The sequence below is a fragment of the Populus alba genome, chromosome 7, assembly GCF_005239225.2.
Source record: "Populus alba chromosome 7, ASM523922v2, whole genome shotgun sequence".
In the NCBI taxonomy this organism is placed as follows: Eukaryota; Viridiplantae; Streptophyta; class Magnoliopsida; order Malpighiales; family Salicaceae; genus Populus; species Populus alba.
In genome coordinates, this window is record NC_133290.1 from 2,439,214 (window position 1) to 2,458,627 (window position 19,414).

The 19,414-nt window shown below is 32.1% G+C and overlaps 3 protein-coding genes across 3 annotated transcripts; 1 reads left to right on the forward strand and 2 right to left on the reverse strand.

The window, feature by feature from the left end:
• Positions 1-1,665: 1,665 nt before the first annotated feature.
• LOC118050508 (uncharacterized) lies at positions 1,666-5,565 on the reverse strand. The gene is made up of 10 exons (XM_035060870.2): positions 5,405-5,565; positions 5,032-5,251; positions 4,774-4,934; positions 4,514-4,659; positions 4,058-4,120; positions 3,877-3,969; positions 3,131-3,292; positions 2,908-3,014; positions 2,312-2,478; positions 1,666-2,216 (listed from the first exon to the last, which is right to left on the reverse strand). The coding sequence occupies exons 1-10, from the start codon at positions 5,502-5,504 to the stop codon at positions 1,951-1,953; spliced, it is 1,485 nt and encodes a 494-aa protein (XP_034916761.1). The 5' UTR covers positions 5,505-5,565; the 3' UTR covers positions 1,666-1,950.
• A 3,006-nt stretch (positions 5,566-8,571) lies between these two features.
• LOC118050507 (uncharacterized) lies at positions 8,572-12,737 on the reverse strand. Its single transcript, XM_035060869.2, has 3 exons — positions 11,872-12,737; positions 11,656-11,804; positions 8,572-9,064 (listed from the first exon to the last, which is right to left on the reverse strand). Exons 1-3 carry the CDS (start codon positions 12,116-12,118, stop codon positions 8,912-8,914), a joined length of 549 nt encoding a protein of 182 aa, XP_034916760.1. The 5' UTR covers positions 12,119-12,737; the 3' UTR covers positions 8,572-8,911.
• Positions 12,738-16,804: 4,067 nt separating this feature from the next.
• Positions 16,805-18,608, forward strand: LOC118050506 (cyclin-D1-1). Its single transcript, XM_035060868.2, has 5 exons — positions 16,805-17,177; positions 17,263-17,349; positions 17,587-17,890; positions 17,972-18,087; positions 18,245-18,608. Exons 1-5 carry the CDS (start codon positions 16,914-16,916, stop codon positions 18,401-18,403), a joined length of 930 nt encoding a protein of 309 aa, XP_034916759.1. The 5' UTR covers positions 16,805-16,913; the 3' UTR covers positions 18,404-18,608.
• The last annotated feature ends 806 nt before the right edge of the window (positions 18,609-19,414 follow it).

The following is a 19,414-nucleotide window of genomic DNA, read 5'->3' on the forward strand; positions in this document are numbered from 1 at the left end:
ATGATATTATCTTCATGATATTGACTCAATTTATTTATTTTTTTTATTAAAATTTTATATTATATTATTTTATATTAAATTTATTAAAAATTATCTGAGTTTTTTTTAAAATTAGTCAAGTAAACCGAGTTATATTAATTTATTAAAATAATAAAATCTCAAATGTATTAAAATCTAAATTACTCTTCTAAATGATTTTATAGCATTAAAATGGACATAAAACAATATAATTAAATTATTTAAGAAATCATGTCACGAATTTTAACTTTTCCAGCATATACTATAAGCCGACAATCCTCTCTGGAGAGGCAAACGCGGTGTTTGCTTTATGGAGAGGAGAGAATCTTTGCTTTGCCATCTCATAGACTACAAGCACACGAGTTCTCTACGGTCTACGTGCAAGTTTTCAACGTTATCACGGCATCCAAAGGGTGTGCCTTCGGCTTTTCGCTGTAGTTTTGTAGTTACCCACGTAAATCTTAACTTGAAGGATATAAAAAACGACAAACTTCAAGTACTAGAATGTAAAATTTCTAAAAACTCCCTGTGATCTTGTCGTGAGGCATGGCTGTTTTTTTTTTTTTTTTTTTTTTTAATAGTAGCTATTTTTTAAAATGTTTTTTTTTTAGAAATATATTAAAATAATATTTTATTTATTTATTAAAAATTATTTTTAATATCAACACATTAAAATAATTAAAAAATACAAAAAAAAATAATTTTTTTAAAAAATAATTTTTGAAACATAAAAACAAACGGGCTCTATTTATCATATTTTTAAAATCAATAGCCAAGATTTACGTCACAAGCTAGAAGAGTCAACTAGCTCATCTAGGGATAACTTCAAAAAACAAATTTAAATAAAAGTGATTTAAAATGACTTCAAGGGTTTTTCATTTTATATTTTTATTCAACTTATACCAGTTTAAGTCTTGAATTTTATATAAACTTGTCATGTTAATTTGTGTTTGAGAAGAAAAGGTTCTTAAATTTAGATTTGAACCGAACTCCCATATAATATTATTGTAAAAGAAAACTAATAATAAAAAATGACATCAAATAAATTCTATTAAATAGTGGTTAAACCCCATGAAAGAAGGAAAGGAAGGCATCATGTATTATAGATGAAGGAGGACTTTTCTGTCATCCCATTCTCAACGATATTTTCTTCGCCACAGACATTCAAAAGACTCGTATCTCTATACCAGTCGACAATCACGGCATACAAGTTACCTGCCAGAGTTATCTAGATGGTAGTGCTACACTACACACATCCCTAGATTATTAACTGCTCCAGGATACGTGTCTGACTGACTACCAAGCAAGTAAGGAAACACGTTAACATGGGAAAAAAAAAAAATATATATATATATATATATATTATAACGTTAATATTATATCCATAATGAAACAGTTATATTTTACATAAAATTGAATAACTAACAAATTAATCTAATATATCAAGTACACATATTAAGTATCAGATAATATCTTTTAATATTATAAATATTCTTATAATAGTACTAAAAAACTCATTAAAAGAGCTCATCTGCCATAATTTTCACCTAATTTACTACACAAAAACCCCTTACATTTAACACTTATAAGAGTGTTTCTTCTAAATATAAAATAGACATTATATTTTTTTATTATTCATTTCCAAACTATTCCAAAAAAGTTTTCATGTCATATTTATCATTATTATCGTCTATTAGTGTACAAAAAATTTATTTCAAAAACAGGAGAAACCTCCATGGAGTTTTTTAAGTGAAATAACTCTTACAATCTAACTACTCTGCCCTCGCCAGATTTGGTTACAGTCCATGCATACATGTTTACCTCGTCGTCAATTACAAGAATCGGAACAACTCCCGTATTTTGGGATGTCAACATTTTGAAGCTCATTGTGGGTTTTTTTTTTTTTTTTTTTTAAATCCAAATTTTGCAGCATCAAGACCAGAGGAACCACTTGCGACGCTGCTGCCTTGAAGTACTAGTGGTGGAGTTTGGGGTCACAGTGATTCTTTCTGCATTAGCAGCTGCCCATTTGCTGAAATCAGGGGAAGAAACAAGTTCTTTAACAGCTTTTTGCGTGGCCTCTCTGGTAAATTTTTCCCATGAATCTTTTGAAAATTCCCTCCTCTCAGGAGTGGTATGGAAGGTAGATGGGTAGACATCTGAATCTGACAGTTGATGACGTGATGTCCTGCTTGAACCTGGAGGAATGACAAGACAAGACGGTATATGTAACAGAGCATCTCTGTTGGACAGCTTGTATAGTTTAGACACAGATTAAAGCCAACAGGCAAACCTTTCATAGAATTGCATGAAGCCAGGTTGAATTGTTTGGCCAGAGGAGAAAGGAACTTTGAGCCTTCAGGCCTCTCAACCTTGTATTTATCACGAGAACCTCCAAATGGTAATAGATCAGGAACAAGTGATTCTCTATTTATGTTTCTCGCTAATTTAAACAACTTCCTGCGGATTTATTCCACAGATGTCATTGCAGTTGCAAAATACAGGCAATGGAATTTTTCATCCAAGGCATGGATATCAGAAAGTTGTAATGGATACACAGGATCATAATGAAACATCAAGAAAGATAATGCAGAAAGTATCAAATATAAAATATCAAAACTTCATGGTTCAAAAACAGGGCAAGTGGATGAATGCCTTGCCGATAAAAACTATCTTCACAATGACCATAAATAAGAAGAATCTCTTCCTTATGGCCAAGAACACAATACTTTCATGTTCCTCATCATTTACTCTTAGGCCAAACTTTTCTTCCAAATACACGAGCAAAGAGAAAATTCTAATGGAAATTATCTTGTAACCTATTGGAAGCATATCTATCTTGGTAACCGAAAACATGACCGGATTCCAAAATGGAAAAGGAATACTTACTTGTACATTCGACGCAGGAATCTCCATCTAATAATTCTCCTTAGTATTGACGAGACAATTATTCCACATATTAAAGCTTCTGCTGCCAGCAAGGGATCCAGAGAACTCTAAAACATGACAATAATCAAATCTGTAAGAAACCTTCACATCGTAGGTGTATGTATGGATAAACGATTGATCTTTCATCATACATGAAAAGTTGAAATCTTCTATGTAGAGGTACCTGAATAATTAACACAACAGCCAAGACACGAATGGACCAGGCAACAAAATGAGATGTGCTTATATCAACGGATCCATCTTCTGTCAAGACAAAACTGCGGACAGCCCAGAAACCCATCCATGCTCCAGCAAAAGCAATGAAAGCCAGCAGAAAAATCGCCAACTGCAGTTTCATAAAGCAAGACTTGTTTAGCTGCTTGGTAGGCTATACTTCACTAAGCACTAATCATCAGCCGATATAAAGCATCCACCAAATTGTAAAAAGAACCGCAATTAATGGCATCAACTTTCCGGATGTTAACCAGAAAAAGATCCACATTACATAATAAAAGTACAGAAGCACTATTGTACAACACATACTCCAATAGCCTAGTCCAGATCATAGCAAGCAAAAATGACTAAACTATGTTAGAATCTTTCTCAACTACTCAATGCAATGACAAGGTGAACCCTGCCTGATAAATATACAATAAGCATAACATTTATTAATACAACATTGGCTTAACAGGCACTCATCTGAAGCAGGCATATATTACTAGAGATGTTTTTTTCATCAAAAAAACTACACCATTACTACTCGCATCCAGAGAAGAACTGCTTTTTGTGTATCAAAGTTTACAGCTTCAGACTTGCTAGTAAAAATGCACACACCTAAATGTTAACTAGTATAAAAATGAAACATAAAACCAGAATCTTCTCTAGAACAGAGATGCAAGCCCACTATCACAATACCTATAACTTACATACAGGATAATACATGTCTTCGCTTATCCCCATCTCCATTAGTATTGAATGCAACAATCCTGGCAAGTAGCGAAGTAGGAAAGTTCCCAAGCCAACCTGAATAAAAATGATGATAAAATAAAAATGAACCTTCTTTCGATGGTGAATAAAAATCTGAAAGTGAGATGAGAAAGTTGATACACACAAGAGACGAGTATATAAAAATTGCAAGCGAGCTCTTTCGACCTGTCGGCAGAAGCTTCATTCCCTGTCAAAAAATTCAATTCTTTCATTAATAACCTGATACCAATGATGTGAAGAACAGGCTCACAGAACTCAGAAAACCATACTGAAAATCATGTGGTAGAAGAGATCCAATTGGAACGTTTCACACTTTTTAGTCCAATACATTTTGAGTGTACTTTTAATCAGGATACCGATTTGAACCAAAGAGTATAAAGGAAAATAACACAAAGAAATGCATATAAAGGAAAAAATAGTCAGTATGGACTATATCTGTTAGAAGTCAAGTAACATGATTTCGACTCCAAGAATTTATTGAAACGGTCAACAAATTTTAAGAAAAACAAGGAAAAGGGATGGCTAACTGGTACAATCGTCCTTCACAAATCCAAGAATGAAGACAGGAAAAATACATTACCTGAAAAAGGACCACGAGTATTACGAGGATGATTCCAATTGCCATGGCACTGCTGTAGTAAAATACCAAAGACTTGCTTAAAGAGGATGCGATGCTTAGCATAACAACTCCCAGGATTAAGAATATCACACGATACAAGAAAAACCCTGCAGAACAAGAGAACAGGGTTAAAAAAAGAATAAAAAAACAAATTGCTAGGTACAAAAAACTTGACACATTACTCCTGAAAAAAAGGGTACAATCGAGATGGAAAAAGAAACCTTCTTCAAGTGACAGTTCAAGGGTTTCCGAGGATGAACCAACCATCCTTATATCTAAGAACTTGTGGGCATAGGGTGACATGGCTCGAACCCATGAAACACCCTTATCAACCTTCTCCCACTCGCCCTGCGGACACATCCCTATAGCACGAGACGCATTCCTGCAAAGAAAATGAAGCAATGGCTATCAACTCAACATTGCCATAGTGAAATCAGTCAAAAGCATTGCTATTTGCGAACAGAGACGACAAAACTCACCTGTGAAAACAAACCTCAACATCGGGTCGGCGAAGAGTGGAATTAGAAGGTGGAATTTTGAGCTTCAAAGAATGAAAAAACTTGTTCAAATTTTTAAGCCTCCGAAACCCATGGACATCAACTCTTTCGCAAAGCACCCAAGTCCCCGGCTTTGTCCCCGGAGAGTTCACAACTTTCAAGCTTGGAGAAATTTGCACTTTACTACTGCCCTCACCAACAACTGCAAAACCCAAAATCATTAACCAAAATGCTGTTAATTACACTAACCAAACAGGACCCAATTTTCACTAAATAATGAAACACTAGATATCAAAATTCTTTGTGATTTAATAAAAATAGAAAAGAAGAAGAAAAATCAAATAGAGGAGAGCACCTAAGGAGAGTTGATGTGGAAGGGCAGATGAAAAATATATTGAAAAAGTGAAAAAGAGGAGAAGGGAGAGAATGGAAAGGTAGGGTTTTGCGGTGTCCATGGTTTCTTTCTTCTGCAGAGAAAAGGCGCCAGGAAAATAGAAAGCAGTGAGGAGGGTGTTTTCGCTATTTCAGTTATTTAACTTTTTGTGAGAGACTAGTCGGTTCAAGTGTTGGGCTTTCCGGTAAAACCCGAATTCTACATGGGCTTCTTTCTTTTGTAGCTAGAGGGAGAGTCGGGCTAATATGGGTATAATAGTTTTGGTAAAAGATTAATTTCATTGGATTTGGGGATTCTTTCATGTTTTTAAGAAAATATAACCGAATGTCTTTCAAATCTTATCGTTTATTCAACAACTTAAATTAGATAAGAAAATTAAAATGATAAAAAATAAAATTATTTTTATTTTTATAGATACACTAAATTATGATCATTTAATTTGAGTTCAATAATTTATATTAAATCAACATGATAATCATGTTATATAAAAGGAATATGAATTCAATTTGATCATCACGCTAAAGTTGTGAAGCTAGCATTTATAATGAAAGCTGGTAAAAGATTAAAAATCTTTTTAATAATGCAAGAAATTTACTCAATGTTTTTTATTAGTTAATACTATGTGAGTGATGTCCATACTGCGTCGCGAGCTATACTAGACAGGAAAAAAAAAAAAAAGTCTAATTGTTGCCATGGTGTTTCTAAGTAACAAGAAAAATTATAATCATTATATCTAAATTAATTTTCAATTCTAAATAAATCATAACACTAAAATATTTCCCCGTAATCTCTAAACATGATAGAAAATTGATTTACGCTGACCAAATTTTTATTTTAAGCATGAAGAAAAAGGATCATACAAGGCATGAAGAAAATTTTTACATTTTCATTAAAAACTCATCCCAACATGTAAATTTTAAAACCACTTGACTCGGATTTTTACCTATTCTAGATTTTAAATTAAATTATGTGAAAATTACTCTAATATGATCATATTGATTTGATGCGTTTAAAGATAAACTCAAACAATCAATTACAATGTGGTTTAAATTTTTTAAAAATTTCAAAGTTGAGACGTTGACATATGTAATCAACCCATTTTTGCACCTTGAGCTACTAAACTTGCAACTTGTGTCATGAACTTCATTAAATTTAATATTTTTTTTTAATTTGATTATATGATAACAAAAATAATCACTTGTAAAAAATAGAACACCAACCCAGTGTTGAAATATTTTCTTGAGATCACGATAACTTCATACCAAGCAAATTAAAATAAATTAGAAAGCATAATTCACAATGAATCTTGAATAACTTGTAAAACCTGCAACATGGTTCATAAACTCGAATGGGTTTAATGATTTTTTCCTAAGCCATATTTTATTTAATTATCTGATAATAAAAACAAATAATCATAAAATTGAGTTTCAACCCAATTTCGAGTGTTTGTTTGGGATTGCAACAAACCCATACAAAGCAAAATGAAAAAAAAAATGAAGTTTAATTTTCAATTAACCTAAGTTAATATGTCAAACCAATAATCTGGTTTATGGACTCCGTTAGTTTTAATAAATTTGTTTTTTATAAAAGTATTTTTCATTTAAATATATGACAAAAAAAGAAGAAGCAATACTTGTAAAATTAAGCACAAACCAAATGATAAACCTACAAAAAACGAGCTGAAATAAATTATGAAATCTAATTTAAAACTAATAAAATATTGATTAAAGGGACCAAAATTGTTTTTGATAAAATTTGAAGTCACGAAAGTGTTGCACTTTTTTTTTCACGTCTACTCATTATTTCTCTATTTCAATTTTGGTATGCTCATTTTTAATTTTTCTTAGACAGCAAAATATAATTTTTTTTTTTGTGAAATCAAGTACCAACTTAATTATAGGATTTTTTTTTATTAAAAAAAAAAACAAATTGAGATAGCTACATAAAGAGTATATTGAAACAAATCATCAATCCCTAAATTTCAATAAACTCAATATTGAAAAAATCAAATTGAAAAAAAAAATATTTGATGATTGAAGACCAAGAAAAAGAGAAAGAGGACCGAAGCTAACACCATTGTATTTTCTTAAATAAAAGACCTACCATTTATTTTATAATTTTGATCATCTCATTTTCAATTTATTAAAAATAATAAAATTGTTTTTTTTAATTGAATACTAACCCAATACCAAGACTTTTTTTTAAGAATAATAAGCTTATATAAAAATAAATAAAAACAAATTACCAAACCTAAATCTCAATCAACTCAAAATTAAATAATAAAATAAAATAAAAATTAATGGTCTAGATAGAAGATCAAAAAAAAAAAAAATCTATGTGAATCTATCTTCTTTCCTCTCAGAAAGTAAAATAAAACATCCGAGTCCTCTTAATTTTGTTTTATAATGTTTGAACCGGGATATTCCAGGTAAATTATTGAGAAGGAATATTTTGAAAACATATTTTATATTTATCATCTTATATTTTAAAATGACAATTCATAATAAATTTGTACTGGCTGGATAGTGGAAACATTTTATAGGTCAAAGAAGTATGATAAAAGAAGGCTATCGCTCATTGTATAGCCCAAATTCAACGAATCTTCCGATAAAAAAAATAAAAATAAAAATCACATCCAATGCATGTGCACGATTCGAAATTGTTGTGGTCTTAGTGCATGAAAAATAAAGAATAAAAAAAAATCTATAAACTTCCCAATATTATAAGTGGAGGATACATCAAAAGCGAGTTGATCGTGGATCATTAACTCAATGGGCATAACAGTTTATTTAAACTTTACTTTGTTAAATGGGAAAAAGGAAGCTAAGTGGCGATACCACCAAGATATGTTGCTTCTTTTTCTTTTCTTTTCTTTTTTTTATATTTATCCCAATATGGTTCGTCGTGGACCGCAAGTGTCATTTCTCCTTTTTACCATATGCTCGATCACCATAATCTTCATTCATGCTTATCCATGAAGCCTTGCTCGACCATGATCGTTCTCATGACTCAGCAGCCTAATTAAAATCTTTCATTTCGACAACATGTTGTTTATCTTATGCTAGCGGGATAATTAGACTAAGCCCCGCTGATATTTAATGGGTTGATATGCAATGCAAGACCACAAATTAACAGTTTTTAGATGTATAAATACGTGCTAATTACACTTAAGCAAAGGGGATTATCCATATATACGCAGGAGTCCAAATGAGTTACATATATCTGGCGACAGAAACACCTAGCTAGGTCTAGTAGTGGAAACTGAGTAATGTGCATGTTGATGTTCTAAAAAGAGAAGAAAGGGACGTGGGGGAGCAGAGAATATGAACGTATTGAGGAGAGTGAAAGGAAGGGCATGTTTTTGTTGTTTTTAGCATGGTTCATGGAAGACAATGGCAGGCAGTGCTGACTGCTTAAGAGGGTTTAACTTGAGTGAAAGATAATGGAGAAGGTGCAAGGTTGTGCTTTTCAAGTTCCAGTTTCTGAAATGCTCTGCAAGGCTGGCTTCCATTGCCCCCCGCCACCAGCACCACCACCATAATGCATCCCCACTCCTCCTCTGCTGCTGCTGCTGCTTGTACTGCCACCATTGCTTCCCAGTCGGTTAACCTCCTGCTCCACCTGCAAAAAGATAAAGAGAAAACTCAAATGGACACATGCCATACATGAGACAATAACAATTCAGATTTTCACACATGCACTGTTGTTCATTTCATTATTGATCTCTTCTTTTTAATAAGCATTCACCCTTTAAAATCTTGAAATAATGGAAAACAAATCGAGCATCTTTTGATTTGTGGGTACACGTTAACTTCGTCCCTTGCGAACCGGACAAATAATGAAAAGACTCCATGGCCAAGGACCAGCTAAGCTAGCTGCCCTTGCTTGTAGTAGCCCTCTACTAGATACTTTTGAAGCTGCAGCCAGTTGTAAAGTGGGAGAAAATACGATCATCGTGATTAGTAATTAACAAGCACCAGAGATGATGATTTAGTTTGATATTGCAAGCTAATCAATCATTGAAATAAAGGTTCTGATTTAGCCAAAATATTTACAGAAATAAAGTTGCAACTCCAGTAGGTACATGGTGTGTGGTATTCGTGTTTTTGTAAGATTTTTAAAAAATATATCTTATTTTAAAAAGTATTAAATTAATAGTCTTTATATTTACAATGTATAAAAATTAAAAAAATTATTTTAATAAATTTCCATTCTTTGTTTTGCTATAATAATAATAATAATATTATTGAAATGATGCGTAGACAAAAACATATTTGATTAAGAGATAAAAACATAAATGAATTTTTTACTTTTTAAAATAGAAATTACACGAACATATATTTCTATCATCTACTTCTCTTCGATCCGGTAAGGTAACCAAACTAAACTTCTATGGAGGAGAAACAAGAAACTTGGATGTAATTTGAATTTAGCAGTCTAAGTGCGTCTGACTTTTAGTTATGTTTGGTTAAAACTGTGGTTGAAATTGAGGTTATGTTTTTCAAATTGAGGTTATAAAATAATTAAAAAATACTTTTAATTTAAATATTGTAGATTTAACTACTATTATTACATCATCAAATATTTTTTATTATTCTATTAAACTATATGCAATGTCATCACATATGAAATCTATCCAACAATAACTATATTTTTCATGGTTTCTTAAACACGCAACAACAAAAACTAAATTTTTGTTACGTCATCAAGTGATCTCCTTCTAATTTTTTGAATAAAACACAATTAAAATACAAATAAAAATTGATTTTTTTTAATTGGGTCGGACATGGCAAGAACATAATTGGAATTGTGATCAAATTTCACGAATGCTACGTCATCATGCTATACTAATTGTAGTGATATTAATATATTAAATACTAGCTTTTCAACTAAAACTCATTTTTTAAAAAAAAAATTACAATTTTATTATGTACAAAATTCATTCGACAAAAAATACAGTTTTCATGATTTAAAAAAAAAACAAAAAAAATATTATTCACGTTCACATGAATAATACGAGTGAAATCACTTAATTTTTTTTGTTTTTCAAAAAAACAAAAAACCTAAACTCAACTTTTTTGTTTTTCGAAAAAAAAAAAAAAAAAAAAAAAAAAAAAAAAAACACTGATTCACTTACACTGTACAGTGGAGCCATGCTCCACTGTTCCAGCTTTCTTCCATCAGGAGAAGCAGCATTTTGCTGCTTCTCGTGAACCTCAGTTTTGTTTCAAATTTTCGTGGGCCCCGCCAATGAAAAGCAGGATTGTTTACTTACCAAACAGAATTCATGTGTGGCTGCGGGTGAACCTCACCCGCAGCCACATTACCAAACGGCGCCTAAGACTCTATCTGGCTACGCATCCGCGGAGCAAATATGTGTTTTTGCCATTTAAAACATTGTTTTTTTATACAGTTCTGATAATTACACGAGACATGACAAGAGCTGAACAAAAACGCCCTCCCACCTACCTGGCCAGTGCCCATAAAATTCTATCCTCTATCCTCCCTTCTTTAAAGCTCTGACAAGACAATTTTATTGACCTAAATCCTACACGGCAACAAGGGACAGAATTTCCCTTGTCTTTGCTCTCTGTGCACGTGAGAGCTCATTAACCAGCAGAAGCAAACAAGAAACCATGATGCTCCTCCCTAGCCTTCATCTTTTTGACATATCCACTTATTCTAGCAGTTTACAGAGAGTACCATGGCATCTATCTCTAATCTTTCCCGTTGCTTTAAGGGTTTTTTCCTCCCCAGCCAGACTAAAGTTTATTATTTTTCCTTTATCAAAGAGGGGATAAATAAATAAAATGTCAACCACAATTAGAGAGCTCTATGTAGTCTAGAAAATGCAATCAGCAGGAATTTAAGTCTCACCCTTTCTTTTTAATCATGATCACGAGCTTCCTCGTATCAACCGAGAATAACTAATTCCCAGACGTTGTAGAAGCTTGTTTCATTTTCATTGATAAAAAGAATTATGATGAAATCTTGAGGGAAAGGAAATCTGTGCTAGACTCTTTTCTTTTCTTTTCCTTTTTCAATTTTGTCCCTGCTTTAATTAGGTATGCCTTTCTAAAATCTACTTTCTAATTGAAAAGAAAGATGCTTTAATGAGTTGAAAAGACACGAGATTAACAAGGAACATACCCTGTCCCTCCCTGGTAAAAAAAAGAAAAGAAAAAAGATTTGAAGCTTCTTGGCCATGTTACCTTGATGGAATTGGAGTTGTCAGAATTAGAAATGGGGTTGAGCAAATCTGACGAGTTCTTCCTCTTCATTTCTCCTCCGAGTCCCCTGCTCTCTTTCAACAACTTTCCCAATTTCACACATTTTTTTGCAGCAAACTCTTTCAACACATCTGGAAGCAAAAGGAATTAAATTAAAAAGGTTATTGCCAATTATATATGTATGATGTATATAATTACCTTCAAAACTGACAAGTCGATAAACATGACCAATGAGCAAAGTATCATCAGGTCGAAGAAGCTTGAGCTGTTTCAATGGCAACCCGTTTTCTGTCCTCGCTGGTGATGTTACAACAAGTGCCACATAGTGACCTGGATTCGAGTTCATGATTTCATGAGCACTAACAGACCAGTAAATCCTCTCGATCTTGTTTCCCGGATGTTGTATCACGACAGTTGCTGCCTCCGCTGCTTGACAATTTCCCATGATCTTCTTCTTGGTTGTTTTGATCAAAGGCAAACGAGCAAGAAACAAGGATAAATGAACTGTATACGTGTATATGTATAGCCTTGAATGCCGGAGGTTGCTAGCCAGAGGGCAATTAGGTTTATACAGAAGAATATTTAATAGGGCTGACGCTTGTTCACGTTCAAGATGTACGGCAAGAATCCAGCAGAGATGTGACAAGGAGATTCACTGAAAATCGAGAAGGAAAAAAATACTCAAAAGAAACCACAAAACAGCAACTTTGCAGAACTTCCTGATCGCAAAGTACTACTACTAGTCTACGCTACCTAGCTAGCTGATCAGCCCAGAACACCGTTCATAGCTCAAGGCCTCACGCATACAGTAATAGCGCGTGTGTGAGATTGAGATCAGAATTTTTGTGGGTTGGAGGTGGAAGAAGGAGACGGAGAAGATGAGGCCGGTGGGGGGAGGGAGTGGGGAGATTTATTGTATCATCGAACAAGGCAGAAAAGGTAAGAAGGCTTTCATAAACGTTTCGCTTTTGTTTTGCATGAAATGTATTCTTGGACCATACACGATGGAGGAGGGGGACAACGTACGATTCCTAGCTTGTCATTTTTATACTTGTGTGGAGAAGTGTGTTTGGCGTTTTGAAAGACTAGTTTTATAAAAAGTATAGGTAATAGTATTTTTATAATTAGAGTTTCAAGCGAATTTTAAGTGGAATTAATTAACTATAAATTATTTGAAGGGTCAAATATTTTGTTCTTATTGCTTGATAGTTTGGTAAGTCCTTCATAAAAACGTGTTTAGTGATTTTTCAAAATTAAAAATTTGATTAAAAATAAATTTACAAAAAGTGCATCACTTGAAAGCTGTTTAGTATTATTATCCAATGTTCTATATTTCAAGTATAAGCCATCGTATTTTGCTTAAAAGAAAATCTTGATCATAGCTTAAAGTGGATTTTCAAAGTTCAACTTATTAATGCAACTTTACCTAAACCTCTTAGTACTTGTTTGGAAACATAATTAATATTGTTTGGCATGCATAGTCGCATACTATCCAACTATGGGTTGAAATCAAGGAGTCGTTTTGTATACGGATTTTTAAATATATTTTTTAATGTGGTTATTGAAAATGTAACATGTTTTTTAATCAAATTGAACCGATAATGTGTTTTTATTATATTTGACTCATTCACGTGAAATTAATAAAAATTACTATTTAATTATTGAGACTTGTAATATTTAATTTGTCAACATGGCATTTCTTCTAAATAACTATACACATAACAAATTTATAATTTATTGATTATATTTAAAAAAAACCAATATATTTAATTAGATTCAACTAGTTAGGTGGTCTGCGCAACATTATGAGCTAACTTTTTTTCTTCATAAAAAGTGGAAAAAAAATACTAAACCCTTTTAGTATATTATATAATTATAAATTTAATTTTGTAACTAAAACTACCAAGTAGATTAAGAAAAATCAAACAACTAAAGCTTTGCCAGGGTCAAAATGTTATGGTAATTATTGTTATTAATAATAAAAATAAAGGCGTGCAGTCCATTAATTCAGAATAATATAAAAACAAAAACATTAAAATAAAATAAAAAAAAATCTCATTTCCTCCCACCAAGGCATGCGATCCCCATCATTCAAGAAGGGAATCGCATTCCTACATTAATTGGAGGGAATGTGATGTAACAATACATCTCAAATCCCTTAATATTTAACATTTTTTAATAAAAAAAAAACACAAATATTTGTAACATCAAAGGCTACTAATTAATTAGTAGAAAAAAATCTAAAATACCTCCATACCAAATGATCCCTGATTTTGTTTTGGGGATGCAATGGCCACACAGAGGCTTGAATATGGATGTGACCAGCAAAAGTTGAAGATTCGACCTATGCACTCTACAAAAAAAAGATCAGCATCTCTGGCCTCGCAATGTCACAACATTTTCTCCATGTCTAGAAAAGCATTTCTTTCTTTTTAAGTGTATTTTAAGAGTTCATTTTACTTATAAAAATTTCAAAATATTTTTTTTATTTAAAAAAAAAAAACATATACACGGTAAGCTGTTTTCATAGACGGGTGAGGCAGATTCCATGAATTTTGTACACTAAATTGTATCGTAACCACTCTCTGCAATGCAATTCAATTCGCTGTTGTAAATCTTTCTTTGACTAATAAAGATGATGTTAAATGGGCACACCATAACGTGTTCAGCTGGGCAATCCTGGCATGGCACAGCGTGGAGGAGAGTTTTAAAAGCAAAGCATTTAGGGTGCCAATTAATGGGTGTGTATTCATGGTTGACTTGATGCGATTTTTCACAGAGAAATTAATGGGAGATTTTCTTTAATTCTTTTTTTTTTTTTTTTTTAACAAGAAAGAATGGAGCTTGAGCATTTATGGGAACCTAGCTAACCCTAATCACATCTAACAACAGCTACAAAAAAAAAAAAAAAAAAAAAAAAAAACCTACCCATGCCAGCCAAATGGTGGCTATTTGGTTTTGAGACAAGGCACGGTGTGGTCAAGCCTACCATTAGCGAGGGGAGGTGATATTTTAACAAACTCTCAAGCTTCTCTTGTTCAATTTGTCCTCTAATAATGATTTTTAGATGTGGTTTAGAATTGTGCTTCATTTCGTGGAAATTTAAAATAAAATTTTGTTTTAAATTATTTTTTATATTTTTAAATTATTTTGATACATTGATATTAAAAATAATTTTTTTTAATATTATTTTGATATATTTTTAAATAAAAATATTTTAAAAAATAACCATTACCATATTTTTAAATAGCTTTAAAAAAAATAAGGTACTCAATTTTAATATTGTTTTTTTATGTTAGCCGGTCAAATTTGTTTTGGTCGGTAAAAGTTCATTACCGAGCAAAGAATACATGCTGGATGAAGCATTATTGGATCCTTATTTATCCTAGAATAAAGCATTATTTTTTCATATATTCTCTTCAAAATTGATAGGCATGTCTTGATATATAACTCAAACCTTTCAAAAACATAAGAAATAAAAATATATTTTTAAAAACCATTAGGCAATATTGTTTTAATTTAAATTTTTTTTATGTAATTTAGTCAAGTTTGAGTTTTTTTATGTGAGGATATTCCTATTAGCTTGTATAAGAATATTAGAAACTTGGCCTAAAATATAAAGACATGTTGAATTATGATAATTTTTTTTTTTATTTACATGAGATATCCGGGTCAGTTTACACATATTTCTATTAATTTTCATGAATTATAAAATTAACAATCAAATAATTTTTAAATGGTTATTAGTAAAATTTAAACTTCAAACTACAAGAAAGTAAACGTTTTAATTTCAAACTTTTACTAATAGCTTTTCGTGCCGAAATACATGCAAATGATGTTTTTTTATTTTTTAAAAATTATTTTTTACATCAGCACATCAAAACGATCCAAAAAGTACAACCGTAACTCAATTTTAGTAAAAAAAAATTTGAAATTTACCAAAACACAGTTACAAACGCAAAAAACAAACGCTTTCTAACAAACCAGCTACTAGACTTTTAATTGCTCCCATAAACTTGCATTTGTATCAATTACCTCCTAAACTTTCATTGAATTTTCAATTCTCTCCCTTTCCGCCCATCACTTTCTGTAACCTAACAGAATGATGACGATTTTTTATGGTCACTCATGTCACTTCAGCCATTGTTTTGAAACCTTGACACCTAATGGTACCCAGCTAACCTAAGGCTAGAGGATTCAAAAATTAAAAATATGTAAAAAACATGATTAACCTGGTTAAAAAATACACTGAATTTATTTTAATTTTATTTTTTATCTTAAATTTTAATTATTTTTAAAAAACTTTAGAGCCCATCCTCTTAACCCGCAACCCAGCTTCATGTTTTTGTATAAAAATTATAAAAAAAACCCACTAAGAATTCAACCTCCAATTACGTTAATCTAAAACATTTACAATCAAGGAATAATATATTTTTATGAATATTTGGCTATTTCCATGAAAAATAAACGACTTATACATTATATTTAGAGTGTTAAGGGTGCGTAATATCTAATTATTCAATTTAGAATATATAAACATATATAAAATGCACGAGGCACAAGACCTAGCTTAATAAATTTATATTAATAAACATCTAAGAAAAAATAAAAATCGGGTCAACAAAGAAAGGCTTTTCCTTGGATCTGAGCCCATTTCCAAGGACCATAATTCACAAGCCTTCTCCACAGGATTAATGGTGTGCATTTTAATTTTCTTGGGCCGGAAGATCACCTCACCAGATCTCCCGGCCCAAGATACATCTTTACAAGACTAAAAACAGCTTGGAAACGTCGTCATTTTGGTTAAAAAAAGTTTTTCCACAAGATTTGCACCGAAAAGGTACGCCGCTTGAGTGACCACGTGGAAATCACCAATTTGGTTATTTCTATAGATATAATTTGTGATTTTTAAAAAAGCCACAATCATAGCGAAAAACCATAATTACAGCTCAAAAACGCAACTTTCCCAAACATGCCCCAAGCAAGCCTGTATTATTGCAGGAAACTTGGATGCAAGACAAACACTGCAACAGGAGTTTAGTCAGTGCCTATCTTAGAAGTGGCCCTACAGCATTTTGGCTTCTCTTCAAGGAAGCTTCATGCAAATTACCTCAATGCTGTGAAGTGTCGGAATCAACAGTGTTGTAATAATCTGTATAAATCACATACAAAGACACCACAAGCAACGAAAAAGTTCTGAACCTTTCCTCCGATGCGTGACAGGAAAAACCAGCTACAACATGTCTGTCGCGGCAGATGTTTCCACTCCTTCTGTTAGCTTGTACTGCAATGAAACAGCTGGTGATGCACTTTGTTCCAATAATGCTGATGGCGTTAGTGAAATCAACTCTGCATATTTTCCAGTTGATATCGACGAGAGCTATATCGATAACATCCTGGTTTCCGAGCTTCATCAAATGCCAGAAACTGAGCTAATTACTCGATTTCCTGGCATTCCAGAATCTGGTTCTGCTCATCAAGAAACGCTGAATTGGATGTTGAAGGTTGATGCTAGTGTTTCAATCCTGCTCCCTTTTGTATTTCTTCTTCTTCTTCTTCCTTGCTAAGTAGACTCTTTCTGCTTTGCAGGTGCATGCTCACTACCGGTTTAGGCCCGAGACAGCTTATCTCTCTGCTAACTATTTTCATTGTTTCATGTTATCTCATGCTTTGCAGGTAATGTGTTCTTAACTTAAAGATGATCATTGTTGAATTATAGTGTGATTAACTGCTAACTCACCATACAAACATGATGTGACTAGATTGGAGCCACATAGAGATAAAAACAAGAAATAGGCATCAAAATCAATTATTGTCTATTCTAATATGTATTAGGATCATGTCCAAATGATTTGACAGAATTTAGCCACTCGATTTCTCATTGATTGGGTCATTAATTGTTGTTTCCTGCAGAAAGGTAAAGGATGGCCCCTGCAGCTATTAGCAGTAGCCTGCCTATCTGTAGCAGCAAAATTGGAGGAAACAAGAGTCCCATCTCTTTTAGACATACAAACACTGGAACCCAGATTCTTATTTAAACCAAGTACAGTTCAAAGGATGGAACTTTTGGTCATGAGCAGTCTCAAGTGGCGATTACACATCATTACACCTTTCTCTTTTCTGCATTATTTCATTGCTAAGCTTTCAAATCTCAGCTCCAGAAGTAAAAATCTCATCTTAGCTCGTTCGTCCGATCTTATCATCAGCACATGTAGAGGTAATTCCTAGGGTAATTAAACCTTTCAATCTCTTTTACACACACAAGAATTACAGCTAGCTTTGAATGAATTCTTAACAGTGATGAATATCTTGGCTTATACTCCATCCACAATAGCAGCAGCTGCAGTGCTATGGGTGACCGATCAGAGTATTGGTTGCCCCAAATTGGAGTGCTTTCACGACAGAATTAACAAGGTAAATCTCCAGTACTGTCTTCATTAAATCTGGTCAGGGAAGTGTAAGAACGGCTTCTGATGATTAACTTGTTCTTATGTGTATAAACTTTTGTCTGTAATAGATTAAATGTAAGCAAAGTAATAGAATTACGGTTTGATGACAAAAATGGAAACAGGAAATGGTGAAAGGATGCTACAACCTTATTAAACAAAACACGCCTCAATTGTCTCGTGGTAAAGCACTTGATGCAACCATGCCAGGGAAATGTCTTGCGAAGAAATGCTGGAGGAAGGATTTCAAGTCAGGCCAAGACATGTCTCCAAGCAAGTGCTAAAAATGGAAGTTGCTTACAATATTTATATATCAAAAGTTTGGTCTCTCTGATTTTTTTTTTCCCAATGCTTTCTCAAACGAGGCCTTTAGAAAGATGGGTTTATTTTTCATTTTATACTCTTGGTTTGTTTGAGTTGACTCGGAAGGCAATTTTGAGAAAAGTTTGCTGTTAATAAACAACTATCTCGATCGAAAAACATGAACTACGAGGTGAATATGAATTATAATCTTGAAAATGTACAGAATAACTATGGAGTGAATATGATTTAAAATAAACTAAAGAAGTATTTTTCGTATTGATGTGGTATATTCAAATGAATTTAATTTAATGAACAACTATCTCGATCAATGACAAGTGTTGTTCCACACGTGCTACGTGTCATCTGAAGTGCCTCTTTTGTGGGCCCTAAATGATACGAAGATGAGTTTGAGGAAATTTTGGTTTACTGGCTCTTTTTTTTCCTTTTCAATGAGACACGTCGTCGAGGCTTGTATTATGGAGTTGTTCAATTCTTATCATACTTGAAATCGATATATATATATATATATATATATATATATATATATATATATATATATATAACAAAGTAACTGTACACCCGGATAAAGAATTAAAAAAAATGATGACCATTTTATTTTATTTTTTAACAAAAAGAAAATATTTAACTGTTATTGAAATTATTATAGGTTTTTTTCAAGATTCACGGGTTATTATTAGATGAATAAGAAATAAACAAGTTTCTTCATCTTTTTAAATTTAAAAAAAATGATTAAATTATTTTTATTAAAAAAAATGATTAAGTTGACCCGAATATTCTAGGTTACCAAAAAAAAATTAAATTATTTTTATAACCAATAAATTTCCAATAAGGTTCTAAGGTTATTTTTTACTTTTTATTTTTTTAAAATATAATAAAATAACTAAATTATATTTAATATAATTTTTTAAAACTGATATGAGGAGTTTTTTTTTTTTTTTTTTCATTGTTGATTTTGGACTATAAATGAAATT